This window comes from Eleginops maclovinus, chromosome 2, assembly GCF_036324505.1.
Source record: "Eleginops maclovinus isolate JMC-PN-2008 ecotype Puerto Natales chromosome 2, JC_Emac_rtc_rv5, whole genome shotgun sequence".
NCBI classification, from domain to species: Eukaryota; Metazoa; Chordata; class Actinopteri; order Perciformes; family Eleginopidae; genus Eleginops; species Eleginops maclovinus.
Window position 1 is genome coordinate 26,237,809 of NC_086350.1, and position 15,586 is coordinate 26,253,394.

The 15,586-nt window shown below is 39.1% G+C and overlaps 1 protein-coding gene across 7 annotated transcripts in view; it reads left to right on the plus strand.

The window, feature by feature from the left end:
• Nucleotides 1–15,586, plus strand: part of ndrg4 (NDRG family member 4) — a 58,087-nt gene that overhangs the window by 18,840 nt on the left and 23,661 nt on the right. For 3 of the 7 annotated variants that reach the window (XM_063908386.1, XM_063908362.1, XM_063908378.1), the window contains 3 exons: nucleotides 2,148–2,238; nucleotides 5,622–5,774; nucleotides 10,414–10,452. In XM_063908386.1, the coding sequence (XP_063764456.1) occupies nucleotides 2,161–2,238; nucleotides 5,622–5,774; nucleotides 10,414–10,452 (270 nt within the window). In that variant the 5' untranslated portion in view covers nucleotides 2,148–2,160. The remainder of the gene's footprint in view (nucleotides 1–2,147; nucleotides 2,239–5,621; nucleotides 5,775–10,413; nucleotides 10,453–15,586) is intronic. The other 4 variants (XM_063908394.1, XM_063908372.1, XM_063908410.1 and 1 more) reach the window with 2 other exon arrangements.

Consider the following 15,586-nt stretch of genomic DNA (forward strand, 5'->3'; position numbering starts at 1 on the left):
TGTGGGATATTTCAGAAGGTATTGAATGCATTTTCAAAGCTCTCAGTGTGATTATTATCTACTTTAAAGCAATGTGCACCATTGTTACTTGCAGCTCATTTGACTCTGGTCAACTACTTAATCTGCTCACAAAGATGTCATATATTAGTTCTGACAAGTGGAGCTTTACTTTTAAGTATCTGTACTGTAATGTGGATAATGTCCTCGGGTGGATTCTCTCTTAGTGAGTGGTGGCTTTGACACTCTGGTGTCACACACACAAACACACTTCATCAGTTGCTGGGAATGATTGCAAGTGGTCTCTGGGCTTTGTCTCTTCAAGGGTGTCCGATAAAAACACAGAATGTGCTGCCAGAGAGAGGACACAACAGAGGGGGCAAATGAGGTGAGACAGAGAGAGGAAGGAATAGACATAGTGTTGATGCACTGTGAAGGTGATGCAAGCAAATGTGGATCAGTTAAATGATCACCTCCGTCTATGTCAAACATCACATTAATGAGGAATTAATGTTAAAAAAACAACTGTCTTAACATTCAGAGTATTAGGACCAACAGCACCTCAGTAAGATGTAGTGTCCAAAGTGTGTGTGTGTGTGTGTGTGTGTGTGTATGTGTGTGTTTACTGTAGCACTGTTATTTTACTGATGCTGTCTAAACCCATTCCTCATGTGTGTTGCAGTGTACTTGTGTCCTGTGTGTGTGTGTGTCCTCAAAGACAAAAGGCCAGTTTAATATAACGTTGGTACAGCCTCAGTCCTCTTGTTATCTCTGGGGCAGTAGAAGCTCCACTTCATACAACGTTTTCTCGCTCAGTAAGCATACATGTCCACTCCTATTTTAGTGTGTCTTTGTTGTCTGCTAAAGAGGAGCAGGCCATCACTTAACTGTGTTTTACTTAATTTTATGGATAGATTTTTGAAAGGTAGTAGAGAATATAATGTTTATTGATGCTGAAAAAAGAGAAAATACAATCCTGATCTGTCCTGCATTGGTGCTTCCTTTGTTGGTGGTTTAGATTTATGTGATCAACTGAGCTCTTTTTCTCACTGTACTGCAAGTCCTGATACACAATGAACACCTCCCAGGGTAATTTAAAATAGCATATATTTTTTTCAACCCTTATGATAATTTCAACCAATTTGTAGTGAGTAACTGTTTGGCTCATGTACTTGCACAAGAACAAAATGCTCAACCAAGTAAATGTCTAAATTTTCCAGATTATTCCAGTGTCCCACAGGTGGTGGTAGTTTGCCAAAAAACACAGCAATGCATCAGCACAGGAAGAAAGAGGAAGATGGATGGATGTAAGCAAAGCAGGTTTAAAAATGCGGATTGAAAAAGGATCTAAATGGTAATAAGACTTCAAAGATACACACAAAGTAAATTGTTCACCAGAAAACTCCACAGAGCAACTTTTATTTTGTAAAGGCTTTACCTTTTGAATACTGAACAATTTCTGGGTGTGCATATCAATGCTTTAAATTACATTTAAATGCAGTGATGCAGTGATGGCGTTTTCTTGTAGGCCAACCCGGAAGTTAGCTAACAAAAAGCTATCGTTACGCTAAACATAAACCACATTACCATTGCATGGTTGCATTTCACAACCACAAAGCTAAAGGTGGCTAATGTTTGGCGTGATGATGATAGCCTACTCTCATTTACTCACCTGTTAGCAACTGCCGTTTTGGGGATACATAGAAGCTTCGGACAGATAAGTCATTTCTGGGTCCCAAGACTCAGCCCTGCACCACTCAATACATTCTGATATGTACTGTAGCTTTCTATATTTTTGTTTTCTTTCACCAATACATCTTCTAATAAATCCAGGCAGGTTGCAGGGAAGTATATATCCCATCTCGATTTCATCTTCTTTGTGTTCAATCAGTTCGTCATCTATAAGCAGTCTGTTTCAGTTCAGAACGTCAAATCAGAGTCCTTCCATTATCTCACAATGTGGATTTGTGAAATTGCTCCATAATGAACCGGTTCATTCCATTCAAACGGAACTGAGCGACCGTCGTCATGTACCAGTCTGGTAGCAATGCAAATTCATTTAGTTTTGTGAAGGTCAAATGCGTACTCTGCATGATGAAATCATAGTGCAACCTTAGATGTGTGTGGGTGTGACTGTGTGTTGATTGCAGGTTGCTGTCCAGAATGGCGGGGATGAAGGAGCAGCAGTTCACGGAGGAGAAGCCCCTGCTGCCGGAGCAGCGAGGAGCCGACTCAGACATGGTCAGTGCACCTGCTTTATGTATGTGTGTGTCCCTTGCCGTCAACCCTCCCTGAATGGTGTGTTCAGGAGGAATGACTCTGAAACCGTTTGGTGTATTAAGACAGATATCTTTGTGCATACTTGCGAGGATGGCTTATAATTGGACAATATGCTTGTTTATCAGCAGAAATGAAATGAATGAACTTCATTCAACTGTGACGCAGTGACTATAAAGATAAAAGCTTATTTTAGATCATTGGAAAACAAAAAGACAAGCAAAACAGAATAGAGAGCAGGCATTGTGTGGTTACATAAAAGGCCACTTGTTCAACTCCACTTATCCATTACCTGAGCAACACGTTGTGTCTGTATCAGGAGCCCTTGAGTGTTTGAGAGCCACTTGTTGCAGTAAATATATAAATGTTGGCGATAACTTCACAGAAAAGCAACAAAAGGAGCAGTATCATTGCTTGAAATTACTCATTTCCTTCTAAACTTTCAAAACATTGAATTCTATGTGAGTTGCTTAAAACTTTCGAATGAAGATGTCAATCTGGAAGTTCAGAGGGTGATTGTTAAATAAGAAAAAATTTGATTATCTATGTGGCCAATTACTCAAAAGTCGTTTTGGCATGATTTTGAAATGTACAGCATGTTATCAGTGGCTATCACCTGTATTGTAATGGGTGCGATTAACAAAACTGCACCCACAGCATTGTAAAAGTAAGACTAAAAGACACCACCTTGTAAAACTGAACGACATGTGACGTTGGAATTCAAACAAAACCACTATGTTTGTGGTCACATCTGGAGCCAATTCTTTGGAATGGCTCTTTGCTCTCAAAGCAATGATTATGTTTTTTGAATTATGTGAATATTCCAAATACTTGTCAGTTCGGTCAATGCATGAGACACGGGCAGAAACACACATAGAGATAGAGAGAAAAGGGTTGAGAGTAGATAAAGCAGAGGAGTAGTCGAGCAAAAACTATTATATTTTAACGGCTCTTGGAAAGGACAGAGCCATTAAAACAATTCTGGCTCCCATCAAGGAGCCCTATTTCTGAGACTGCTGGTCTCTTGCGTGTAAGTCTTTTGTTTTTCATCAAACCCATCACCTCTGAAATCTTTATGGAATTTTTCCCTCATGATGTCCCCTGACTTCTGCCTTTGCTCTTGCCATTGCTACTACCGTTGCTAGGCCAGTGTCGTCAGGCTCATATTTGTATTTTCTGCCTTTACTTAGACATGTTTAGATACTTTGATGTTCAAAAAGTGCTCTATCGCTCTCATACTGTTAAGTTAGTGGACATACAGTCTATAAGCACAACACCTTTAACATAATAGTGCTAGCTAGCGACTTAGCCAGGTCAGCACTGTGTTGCAACTCAACTTCTACAACAGGTCCTCACTTGGACCTCCAGCAGTAGCTACATTTTTAGTTTCAAACATAACAAATAAACAAGGAATACAGTTTACTTACAGGTTTTAACTCTTAATTGCCCACCAAAGGTGGAACTACCCCGTCTTTCATCATTAAGTGTTGCTAATATCCAACCATGAAATGTATGGTTCAGGAAGTAGTTCTGAGGAAAACAGAAAACAAAGGAGTCCAATGTAGGGGGTTCGTCCCTCCCTCTGAAGGGAACTTTGGGATTTGTGCCTTTGCAGACCATGAACATGCAGAAGGAGATACTGTATAACATACAGGCTGTGGCACAGTGGGGTAGTGCGCTGATCTTCTCATCTGGGGACTAGTTGGAGACTAGGTTCGAGTGCAAGACACTTCACCAAATTGCTCCTCTGGAGATTGTCCACAGTAATGAATGTATGTAAGTGGCTTTGGATAAAAGCGTCTAACAAATCACATGTAATGTAATGTAATAACACATTACAAATGAGAAGAAAGGGACCCCCCCGCACGCACACACACACACACACACACACACACACACACACACACACACACACACACACACACACACACACACACACACACACAAAAACGGCCTCTTTAAGCGATTAATCTCCTGTTGAATTAGCAGGCCACTTTTTTACCTCTGAAAACCATTAAATCCGCTCAAAACAATCTGTAGATGTGTATTATTGTGGAAAGCAAACTGGTAGCCAAATAATTTCCACTCAGAATAGCATGGAAACATGTTCTTCTGCTCCAGATAAGCCTCTTACTTCTGCTGGAAGAACTGTTGTAGTTAGTCATGACTCAGTCGGCCAGTGTGTCAGAAATGAAACATTGCACCCAGGAGAGAGAGTCATACTGAGGGCTTCAAAAGGAGTGTGAATGTGCCGTGCATCAACATGAAGGATTAATTCTTCTATTGATCAATCATCCGGCATGAAGTAATTAGATCTGATCAGTACGGCGCGCGGCTTGTAATTAATCGAAACCATCGACTGCTGCCTTATCGATCGACTGTCATGTCAGCGTGACTCAGCAGGCCACTCAGTTTGTTGACCTGTTGAAAACCACTTCAATAAGGGATCACTTGCAGTTTTAACTCCTTTATCTACCTTATTGTTGATCGACAGTGGGCTGTGTTAATACACCAAAAGTAGTAGTGCACTCAACAAGGCAGTGGAGATAAGATAATAAATGTAAATATGTTTCAAAGTAACTAAGTCCGTAGCTACCATTGAGGACGACAAGGTTACTTTTGACATTATATCTGTTTCTATTGGACCAAATAAAAATCAATGAATTGGCCTTCTTCCACAAGGGTTTTATTTCTTGCTTAGTGGAGGGTGCTTAGAAGTTAGGAAATATAACTTAATAGAGAAAACTTTGGGTAAAAAATCTCTGTTTTAGGGTTTGGGCAAATCTGGAGCTTGGAATCTTGGAAATCAGTGTATTCCTGATGTTGTAGGGCACAGTTTAATTCAGCAGCTCTCTGTGAAACCATGTTCCTCTAATCGTATCAGTGGGCTGCAGCTTGACATTTTTGGTGAGGCCAAAACAGAAATGAAGCAAAATGAGGCCAGAGTGATCTTCTGTAGAGATTTAATGGCATCAAGTGGTGAGGCAACAGAATGCAACCAACTAAATACCCCTCCCTTTCTTAGTGTGTAGAGATTCTACAGTGGACTAGAGGTCACGTTAAACACAAGACACCCTTTCTGGTTTGTCCATTGTAGAATCATGGCTGTTCAAAATGAAGGGCTTATTCCAATCAAACACAACAATTCCTTAGGTGAATATAAACTAATGAAAACATATCATGATATTCTATTCCATGTCTGTTAATAGAACCCCCTGAATCCTACACACTGGACTCTCCCAGGCTTCTGAAATGAAGCGCATCAAGTTTTTACTTTGCTAAATGTTGCTGCTCTATTCCCCGGCTGTTACCCAATAACCACCTTGTCTTTGTTGTTTACAACACAGCAGGATAAAGGAGGGGAGGCATCGGGGGGGTTACCGTGCCCTGCCGCTGCTCCTAACAACCCCCCTCCCCCCAGCCGCTCAGCTCACCGCTGGCATGTGATCGCACGCCACTGGCTCCGCCAGACCCGCAGTCGGGCCAGCGGGGTCATCCCGGTAACTACCAGAACTTCCAGAAGCAGCAGAAACACACACACATACACACACACACACACACACACACACACACTGAGACAACACACAGACATACACAACACAGAAGAGTAAAGCTGGGCAGTTCATATTTCAATAGTTCATATTAAAGAACTAAACCATGAAGGAATAATCATAAGAAACTTATTTTTAGTGAATAAAATTAAGTGCTGTTTCTTATTTTCTGATCCTCTCCTGTATGAACACAGAACATTATTTTTCTATTTAGTTGCTTCTACCTTAACATGGTTGATGCTCACTAAATCACTTACACTGTTAAAAAGATAAACTATTGTAATAGGATGTGACTTGTGGTAAAGTAATATTTTAGGTAGCAATAGATTATAAAATAAATACATTATAAAAAGTCATGCAATGAAAAGCATTATTAATAGCACACAGGTACATAAAGGTACATAAAATAGTTTTACAGTAGAATAAAATACTTTTAATTCATTATTATTACTTACAGTGACAGCAATGTATAATGTGGCTGGTCAACGCTAACTTCAACTACTTTATAAACTGTTGTCAACTCGTTTATTATACACCTTTTAAGAAGACCATGTATTTTGTTGAACAGTTTAGTTGTGGATAGTGATTTTACTTGACAAATACATGTAGTGTAATAATAAATAAAAACATATAGACCAATATTTCCCTCTGAAAAGCAGTTGGGTTTAAGTAAAGAATAAATGTTGCACTTAGAGTTCATGAAGTAGTAGTCAGACAAAATGAATAATCGTTGACTAAAGTTTAAAATGGCAATACATTGTAGAAAGATCAAATTGAAAAAAAAAACTGAAAAAAGAGAGACAAGACAGATATTATCAATAAAGTTACAGTGAAGTCCCAGTAGAAATGTATTATTATAGTTGAGATACAGAAGACAGAGTAAAGACACATTGACTTTGAATGTCAATTCTTAAATGAAGTACATAATTTCCAAAGAGTTTTAAAGTACAATACTTCAGTAAATTCATTTAGTTATGGTGTGTTTTTCTTTCTACATCATAGTCACCAATTCATAATGTTGGTTCCTAACCCTGACACCATTTGATGTTTAACTGTTGAACACATTGATTGTTTAACATTATCTAACAACAGAAGCCTCATCCTAACCCAATAGTAGGATTATCAGTCCTCCATCAGAAATATAACAGACAATGGTGGATTTACATGTAGCCTATGGATTCTCTCAGTTTCTGAAAGCGCTATGGCATTAGGATGAAAACAAATAATGAAGTCCTATCCTCGTAGACCTGCTGAATTTAGCTCTGCAGTAATTCTGTTTTTCAACTGAGAAATCCTCTTGTAAAGCCCAGAATCTAGGGCAAAATCTGCATTCACAAACCCAGCCTGCAGTCACTGTGCGATCAGAGATAGACGCAACACATAGCAGCCGCAGTGAAGCTTGGTCCCACACAAGATCTATCTCTGCACAGCGTTACACAAAACACCTGAGGACACACACTCTCACATATCCATGGAGAATCTCTCTCTCAGTAACTATGACAAATTAGGAGACATCTTTCCAAAAACAAACAAGCCACACATTCCCTGCACAGCGGCTGCACATCCTCAAACGTGGGGTTATAAAAAAGAGAAGAGTGCCACCTGCTGGTCCGACCACTGAACCGTCCTCACTAATATCTTCCCTCTAAAAACACATTTGCATGAGATCCACGGAGCCTGAAGCTACCCTTTGTTGCTGCAGTGTTGATACAGTAGCATATCTGAGAAGCTCATTCAATATAATTGGACATTGTCATCTTGTTCATGAAGGGCAGCTTCAGGTTTCACCTTTCTCTCTCTTTAGGTGTGTCCCTGATCTGACTGTGTGACTCCTGTCCTTTCTTTTTGCACTCATCACTGCTAACAACTTCAAATGTGACTTGTTTTACTCCCTGATATTAACCCATCACTTTTCCTTTTGTATGCGTCCATCTTTAATTCTGTCATATTTTCTTTCAGATGTAACACAAATGATAACATCCTCTATGTTCGCATGTTTAACAATGCAGTGTGAAACCCATCACTGACAGTTGTGATGGTGACTAACCCTGCGGTGGCCGACAGGTGCCAACGCGCTACAAAGGCCCAAAACAATTCCAATAGGAGAAATACGTTGCAGCTGCAGAAACGATGCAAATATAAAAACACATAAACATGCAGCATTTAGAAAACGTTACCCAACTTGACGAAACCTGCGCAGCGTTAACTAAAAGCGATGCATAGATAAAACACTGGAAGAAGCTCAAGTTGCAGAAACCAGGGGACATTAAAAAAGACGCACATAGCTGGGACTGTAGCACTTTGTAACGTTCAGGATTATAAAGCTGGACAACTGTCTCTGTTGTCAGAGTTATTCTGTTTCATTACTGTAAGTGTTTGTCAGTATATTTGAAATGACTAGGTTAGCTATGTTCGCTAGTTAGCGCACAGCAGATCTGCAATAACATCCGAGGGAATCAGGTGATCACATTGTTCAAATAAACCCATAAAACATTTTACGTAAGTTTCCAGTAACTGAGAGTTGGCCAACTTTATCATCTCCAAACATCAACAAACAGCTGCGTCACTTTTTAGAGTCCCGTGTTGTCGTTGTGTTTGGAGCTTCTTGCAGCGTTTCGTTTATGCAGAGCTTTTAGGAAACGCATGTTGGTGAATGTTTTCTAAAAGCTGCCTGTGCTGTCAAGTCGGTGAAGAAGTTTCTTCATTTGCTTTGTTTGAAACATTTTTGTTTTTATATTGATTTGTTTCCAAAGCTGCAGCGCGTTTTTCCAAGTGAAAGAGTTCTGGCCTGTTGTAGCCGTTGCATCTGTCAGTCAGCATTCATGTGCATGTCCTGTATTTTCTCACCAGATTATGTTCCTGCTCTGCTCTAAACTTTAATTGAAGCAGAGCAGGATTTTCTCTTACTGTAAATGACATGCTGAAATAACACAGGTTAGGATCAGTAAAATCTTCACTGTTGTGTTAAAAATGACAAGAAAACATAACACAAATTAGTTAAGTGTGTCATTTTTCAGCACCTCAGTATGAACCTGTTTTATGTCTTCACAAATGAATGTCAAGACCAGATTCCTTAAAGCAGAGCACTGCGAGATCAAACATATGTGCTTCAACATTTGTATCTCAAAAATATTTTGCCTGATATGAATGTCAAACACTGGAAAGCCTGGTGCTGGCACAGCTGTCACTTCTTCCGACGCCAGCTTGTCATCAATTGGTGTTTCTAAATTATTTAAAATATATTTTAGCAGTGGAGGAGTTAGAATGCCTCGCAGTGATTCTGACTTCGCTTGCCTCTGTGTTGGAGGACGAACGTATTTTATACGCAGATGGCTCGGCGCATCTGTGTTTAAAGGAGATGAATGTTGAGCTGCTTGCTGTGGAGGAATCAGGTTTCTGTTGTCTCATCCTGTATCTTCCCTCACTGTTTACTGCTGATGCAGTCTACTACACTACAGCAGATGATCTTTACTGCCTCTTACAATGAGATACACTGTAATAATAAATACATTTGGCAATATCCAAAGACACATCAGTGTGTCCAAATGATGCTTTTAAGGGGCATTCTTCAATATCAGTTTGCGAGCCAGGAAAAGTACTAGAACGCCTTTGAAAATATATTAGTCATGTCTTCTGATTCTGGAGGCAGCATTTCAAATTCAGGCAACATAACCCTGCGGATGTCAGAATGATGTCATCAGACTTAAAGACAAACACAAACGTGTTACTAACTGTTGATGTGTTATTGAAAGACGTTATTAACCACATCCTGAATTATGTGGTCACACATATTCCCACATTTGGGATAAAATGCAATGTTAACATTATATTATTATTATTTTTTAATCCATTAAATAATGAGTCAAACTGATATATATTAAAACAGTTTAAAAGAAACAATTCATTCAGGATATAAATAGAGGACCTTGACACAGTGTCATGCATGTTCTTAAACATGTATTATAAGATTATGATTTAATATTATAAAGCTATAAAATGAATATTTAAAAAACAGCGTTCCTTGCATTATGTAATAACCGCTGCAAAATCTTATCATTTGTAACACAATGTGAGGAAATGCGTTGCAACGTGTCCATGCTGTTCATGACAACATTCAGCAGCTTAATACTAAATGATTATTTTTACATAATGAAGTGAAACTACATCATATTGTGTCCTTAATTAGTTTTCTTTTAATATATATAATAGTGAGTAATTACAGCTTGACTCATTAATCTTTAAGTTAGGCAAGACTTCTGGTGCATCACTCCACCATTCATTTTTGAAAACAGTAGGAATTCAAGTACAATTTTGCTGTTAAAGTGGCTTTTTGTGCCTGAAAGGAAGCCAATAATGCCAAATGTTATTTACTATTTACAATTGTGTCAGAGACAGTTGAACGTGTAGCACTGTACTGCTGAGGTGCTTCTGGGAAACTGTTTTTCTGTGGTTTGGACCTACTGTGGGTCTCTGTAGCAGCCTCCAGCCCCACCAGTGCAGCGTGAGGAATATGTGTGTGAGAGTTCAGACTAATTATCTCCTTCTTATTAACAGTATCTCTCTCTGTCTTCTGTCTCTGCCTCTGCAGGAGAGCTGTGAACAGCTGATGCCACCGGGGGATTGGAAGGTATGAGCTGATGTGTGTGTGCTGTTAGCCTGACACTCTCTTTGTTCTTTCATTTTCTAATCAGTGTATGTCAGCTAGTATGTGTTTTTGACGTCTATCATCCTCACTTCTCTTTGTACTCGGGTAAACATTAAAAGAGGAATGTGGAATATATCTATCTTAAATTACACAAGGCTCTATATTACAACAGCATAATAACTACTATACGATTTAATTTCTAGAGTGCCTCAATTGTGGCTTCACAAAAGAAAAGAGGCTAATGCTAAAGAAAAGAGTTGTGCAGGAAATGAGTCTTAAGTGTTTTGGTTGGATAACTGAAATAAGGTCTGTGGTTTACAGAAGCTTTAGAGATGTAGTACACTTTCTGTTCCACAAGATACAATACATCAGTAATTTCCCAGCCGCTGAATGTGTCACAAAAACATTGGCTAATTGGCACTGCCAATTGTCATCACACCAACATTAGCGCCCTTTAGCTTAGCGACGTCGAGGAGAAGTCATGTGACTGATTTGGTTTGTTTGAAACCTGGACTTAGCTTTTTGCTCTTTACACATTTTAACAATCATAATGTGTTATGTGGAGATTATCTGGCTGAACCAAACGTGTAAGTATCATGAACATGTGTTAGCCAAAGATATTTCTTTCTGCAGTAATTCAAAATCGCATGGAAAAACCCCATTACTGTTTTGTCGAAGGAGCCCTTACAAATCTGTCAGTGAGTATAATAGGAAAAACCCAGGGGTCTACACACTGGTGGTGATGTTGGAAATCTGGATTTAATGAGGAGATGGGATGAAGAGGAGATGTGATGAGGTGTGGTCTCCTGGCTGCTGGCGATTGTGGGGAAATGTAATTGGTTTAAAGAGGACACCCATGATGAGCTGCTTAATGCAGCTGCGGAGTGATTGAATACCCAGTTTCCTGCTTGATCTTGCGCTGAGCTGTCATATGGCGCAAAGAAAGAAAGTGGCGTGGACTGTTGAGGCATTAGGGCAGCAGGATGGCACTGGGTAGTTGAGGTCTTTGTCTAGAATCGGTTGGATCAGGTAAGGAGGATCAGGTATCAGGTAACTCTGAATAAGAGTTTTATAAATTGTTGATTGATTCAATAACTGCTATGAGTCTATCAACCTCAAACTGAAAAACACTCACTAACAAGGGTGACGAAAGCAGCCAATTATTGACTGTGGGCTGTGGGCAATTTCCATGTTTCAGTTCCAACCCACTGCAATTAGAATTTATGTTCTGGCTGTGCGGGTTCCCGCCTCAAGCAACCATAAGCCAAAGCCTACAGATATAAATGATCTAGTATGCCCTCTGCCATTTCACTGCTTAACCGCTTAAGTATGGGGAGCACATCTGCACCGGCTAATGTGACAGAAGGCCTCATCAAAAAGCACACACTGCACTGAAGGCCAATCTTACTCCAGCTAAATGAGAAGGTTGCTGCCATGATTTCGATCCTCCCTGAAAACAGCTTTCATTCCCTTGTTAATAAAGATTTCGAGCAGACATGGTTTAAAGACCCAGGGCGTCCACTGCAGAGAGATGATGATGGCTTTCAGCTCCCTTAAAAGCAGAGGTGGGAAGTAGTGGAGTACAAATACTGCTACAAATACTCTACATTTTTCTGGTATCAGTAATTTACTCCACTACTTTTTGTTTCTTACATTTTGAACACAAATACCTGTACTTTCTACTTACATTTTCAAAACAGGCTGGTTACTTTAGTTTTAATCTGTGTTTGGTGGAGGTGTCCATCATTTCCTGGTCTTCTCTAAAGAAGAGGGACCAATGAGAACTCGGCTCAAGTCTATTCCCACCATCATCTGAACCAGAAGCAACCAGTACCAGAACTGCAGCAAGCAGAATAACGGCGGACGTAAGGGTAGAAGCGGCAGAGAAGGGGGATGGACTTAGTGAAAATACAGAGAGCAGCGGAGATATTCATCTCCCTCACCCATATCCATAAATGAAGGAGATGTTCGCTATTATCGGAGCACAAAACCATTCATGGTGAATGAAATGCGAATTGTGTCAACCCAAAACCCAGGAACTTTTGGCTTTTATCCCCACACTGGTTTTCTTTGCTTGTGTTCTAAATGGTGGTTGTTCACCGTTGATTCATTAGCTAACAATGACATTATTAAAATATGAAATGGAAGATCTTTGATATTCTATTAATATAAAGTGGTACTTCACCAGGTACTCTATAAACAGTTGGTAGTTATCGGTACTTTTTACTTGAGTACATTTCGAAGCCAATACTTCTTTACTTTTAATAGAATAACGGCGTTTAGTCAATACGAGTATCTGTACATTTACTTGAGTAAAAGATGTGTGTACTTTTGCCATCTCTGCCTAAAAGTCAGTTTAATATCAATTTATATCAATCATGTCTCACTTTAAAAAGTCCTCTGTTTTCTTTTTCTTCTTTAATGAAGTTGAGATTCACACATGTATCAGCTCCATTGGTTTATTTCAGTCAGACGTGCTGAGTTAGCGATCAGACGTCATGAAACACCTCTCGTTCACACTGAAATCTAAGTCTTGATGTCTCTAAAAATAGTTCTGCTATCGAAGAGAAGTGTTGTTTCTGCTTGTTGGCTGCATGTGAGACATAGGATTATGCCTCGTCTCATTTATACACGTTAATATTTCATTTTCTAAAGACATTCAGTGTGTTGTGTTAGGCTAAACTGTGTTTTATTAAAAATGTTGGCTTTGTGCACACTTGCAACTTTGGGTGTGCAATTATAAAACAGTTCAAGCATTTTAATGAAATGGTTCATTTTACAGCCCATGCGTGTACAAAAATAATTATGGAAGGTTTCAAAGGTGGTTAATGTGCTCTTCACAAATGGAAGCACATACTGGTTAGTATTTTTATTGTGAGACAAACACACTCGCATACCTGAGACTTCCACAGTGCAGGCTCACTGCCAACATGTGTGCATGCATGAAACGAAGTTGTTAAAACACATCAATCACAGTAAAGCCACAAGTTTTTATCTTTGCAAATACTACGGAGGCCCTAAGGGACAAGTGAGGGAAAAAATGATTCTGTTTATTCATTTGATCTTACCTTTTCTCTCCCCTGTGTAAATGACTTAATTACATAATGACTTGGGGGGGAAATAGCTCAGTGTGTGGGGACTTAGCTTCGGAAGTAAAGGATTGTATCTTCAAGTCAAATCGGACCAAAAACACAGAGTGTATTAACTGTACGGCTCACAGGCGCCATAAAAATGACTGAATCAATCAAGATGAACATACTTTTTTCCTTTTTATATTAGTCCAATTTAAATCATGTGGTTGCTGTGTATTTCAGTCTCTTATGGCAACAATTTGTATTATAACACATACTTGATCCTGACAAAAGACAAAAATCTGCCAAGAGGAATGTGACTATTTTCACAGATGTTAGATGTTACGTTTTAGCCAAACCTTTTCTACAAAATGGAATGTTTTCATTTGGTGTGCTGTGGTAATGGTATGGTAAATGGACTTGTACAGGGCTTTATCCAGTCTTTTCGACCCCTCAAAGCACTTTACATACTACATGTCATTCACCCCATTCACACAGAGCAGTACACTTTTGCTCTAGGGAACTACCTTTCACACATATTCATACACCATTGGCCATGCCATCGGTAGCCCAAGGATACATTGACATGTTGACTGCTCAGGCTGGGATCGAACCCACAACCTTCTGGTTGAAAGATGAATGCAGTACCTCGCAACCACAGACTTAGGCACAGTGAGGCTATTTTGATTAACATTGCTTCGTCTTTTCAATTATTATTATTGTACTATAGGACAGACATTTCAAACAGATTGGAATGTGGGTATATTGTATGTTAACAATAGTAAAATATTAAATAGAAAGACTGTAGAAAACTAGAAACCATTTCTCCTGATAATTATCTACTCATAATCTTCTCAACAGTGGGGATGATGTCAGGGAAGTCTGCCTCGTTTTCAGAACTGGTGTCTCTGAATGTTTGAGTTTATTGTGGCATTAACTCTCAGAAATTTCAATTTCTTTTCACTAATTGTTCAACTTTTTTAGTTTTTGCTGGGTTGAGTTTTCTTCCAGTGCTACCTGTTCTGTTAAAACATGTTTTCCAAGAAGCAGAAAAGTTGTCTTTTTAATAGTGAGGGCATCCTGCAGTGGGGTTGAAAAACGGAATCGTTGACTTTAATAAAAGTATAAGTCAACACATTTCCAATGACTCTATCAGGTTTGTTGAAAGCAATAATATCAAGTTTAACTTAGTATTTGTAATTTGAACTTAATATTATTGCTTTCCACTAACCTAATAGAGTTATGTGAAAGCTGTTGCCATACTACATTGAATTAAAGGCAACGTTGCAGTTTTTTCACGGTGATTTGTTTTGGAAATGTTTTAATCTGAAGAACGTTTTATTTTTTGTTTCCAGAAATGTACTGTAATGTTGCAGTAAGTGCATACAGTGTGTTAGATTTTAAGTATTTTTGCATATTTGAGTCAAAAGGTAATGTTGGTGCGGATGTTTTTATTGGAACTGATACGATGGAATGGGTTGATGGGGATATCAGTGGAAAGTAAAAGATTAGAGGTTTTATTTGTGGTAGACATTTGTTGGATTCTGTGATAGAGTTGGATAAGATAGTTTTCGTCTTGATTGCATGTTTTAATTGAGTATATTCTAAGTATTTCCCCTGCCGAATACACTAATGTCACGAAGATGATGATGATGATGATGATGATGATGATGATGTCAACACCGCAAGAAATCCAATAATCCATTCAGCAATGTCAAACTATTATTGTACAGTCTAATATATTATTTTTATGCAGTATTAATAACATTAACCTTCTTAAGAATCCAAGCACATCGTATAACATTTACATTACGATCTAATACAATCGCTTTGAAGTAGACAGAGTAATGCCAAGTCAGCAGAGAGAGTTAATCTCTGTGAGGAGAGGGGGACAAATTGAGAGAGAGACAGAGAGAGGAAGAGAGGAGAAGCAAGAGTTTACAAGTTGAGTCAGCACCGAGTGTTCTCCCAACAGGAAAGAAGGGGTAGAGGAAGAGAAGCAAGAGGGAGAGGAAGGGCGAGAGGTGGGGCTGAAGAGGCAGGAC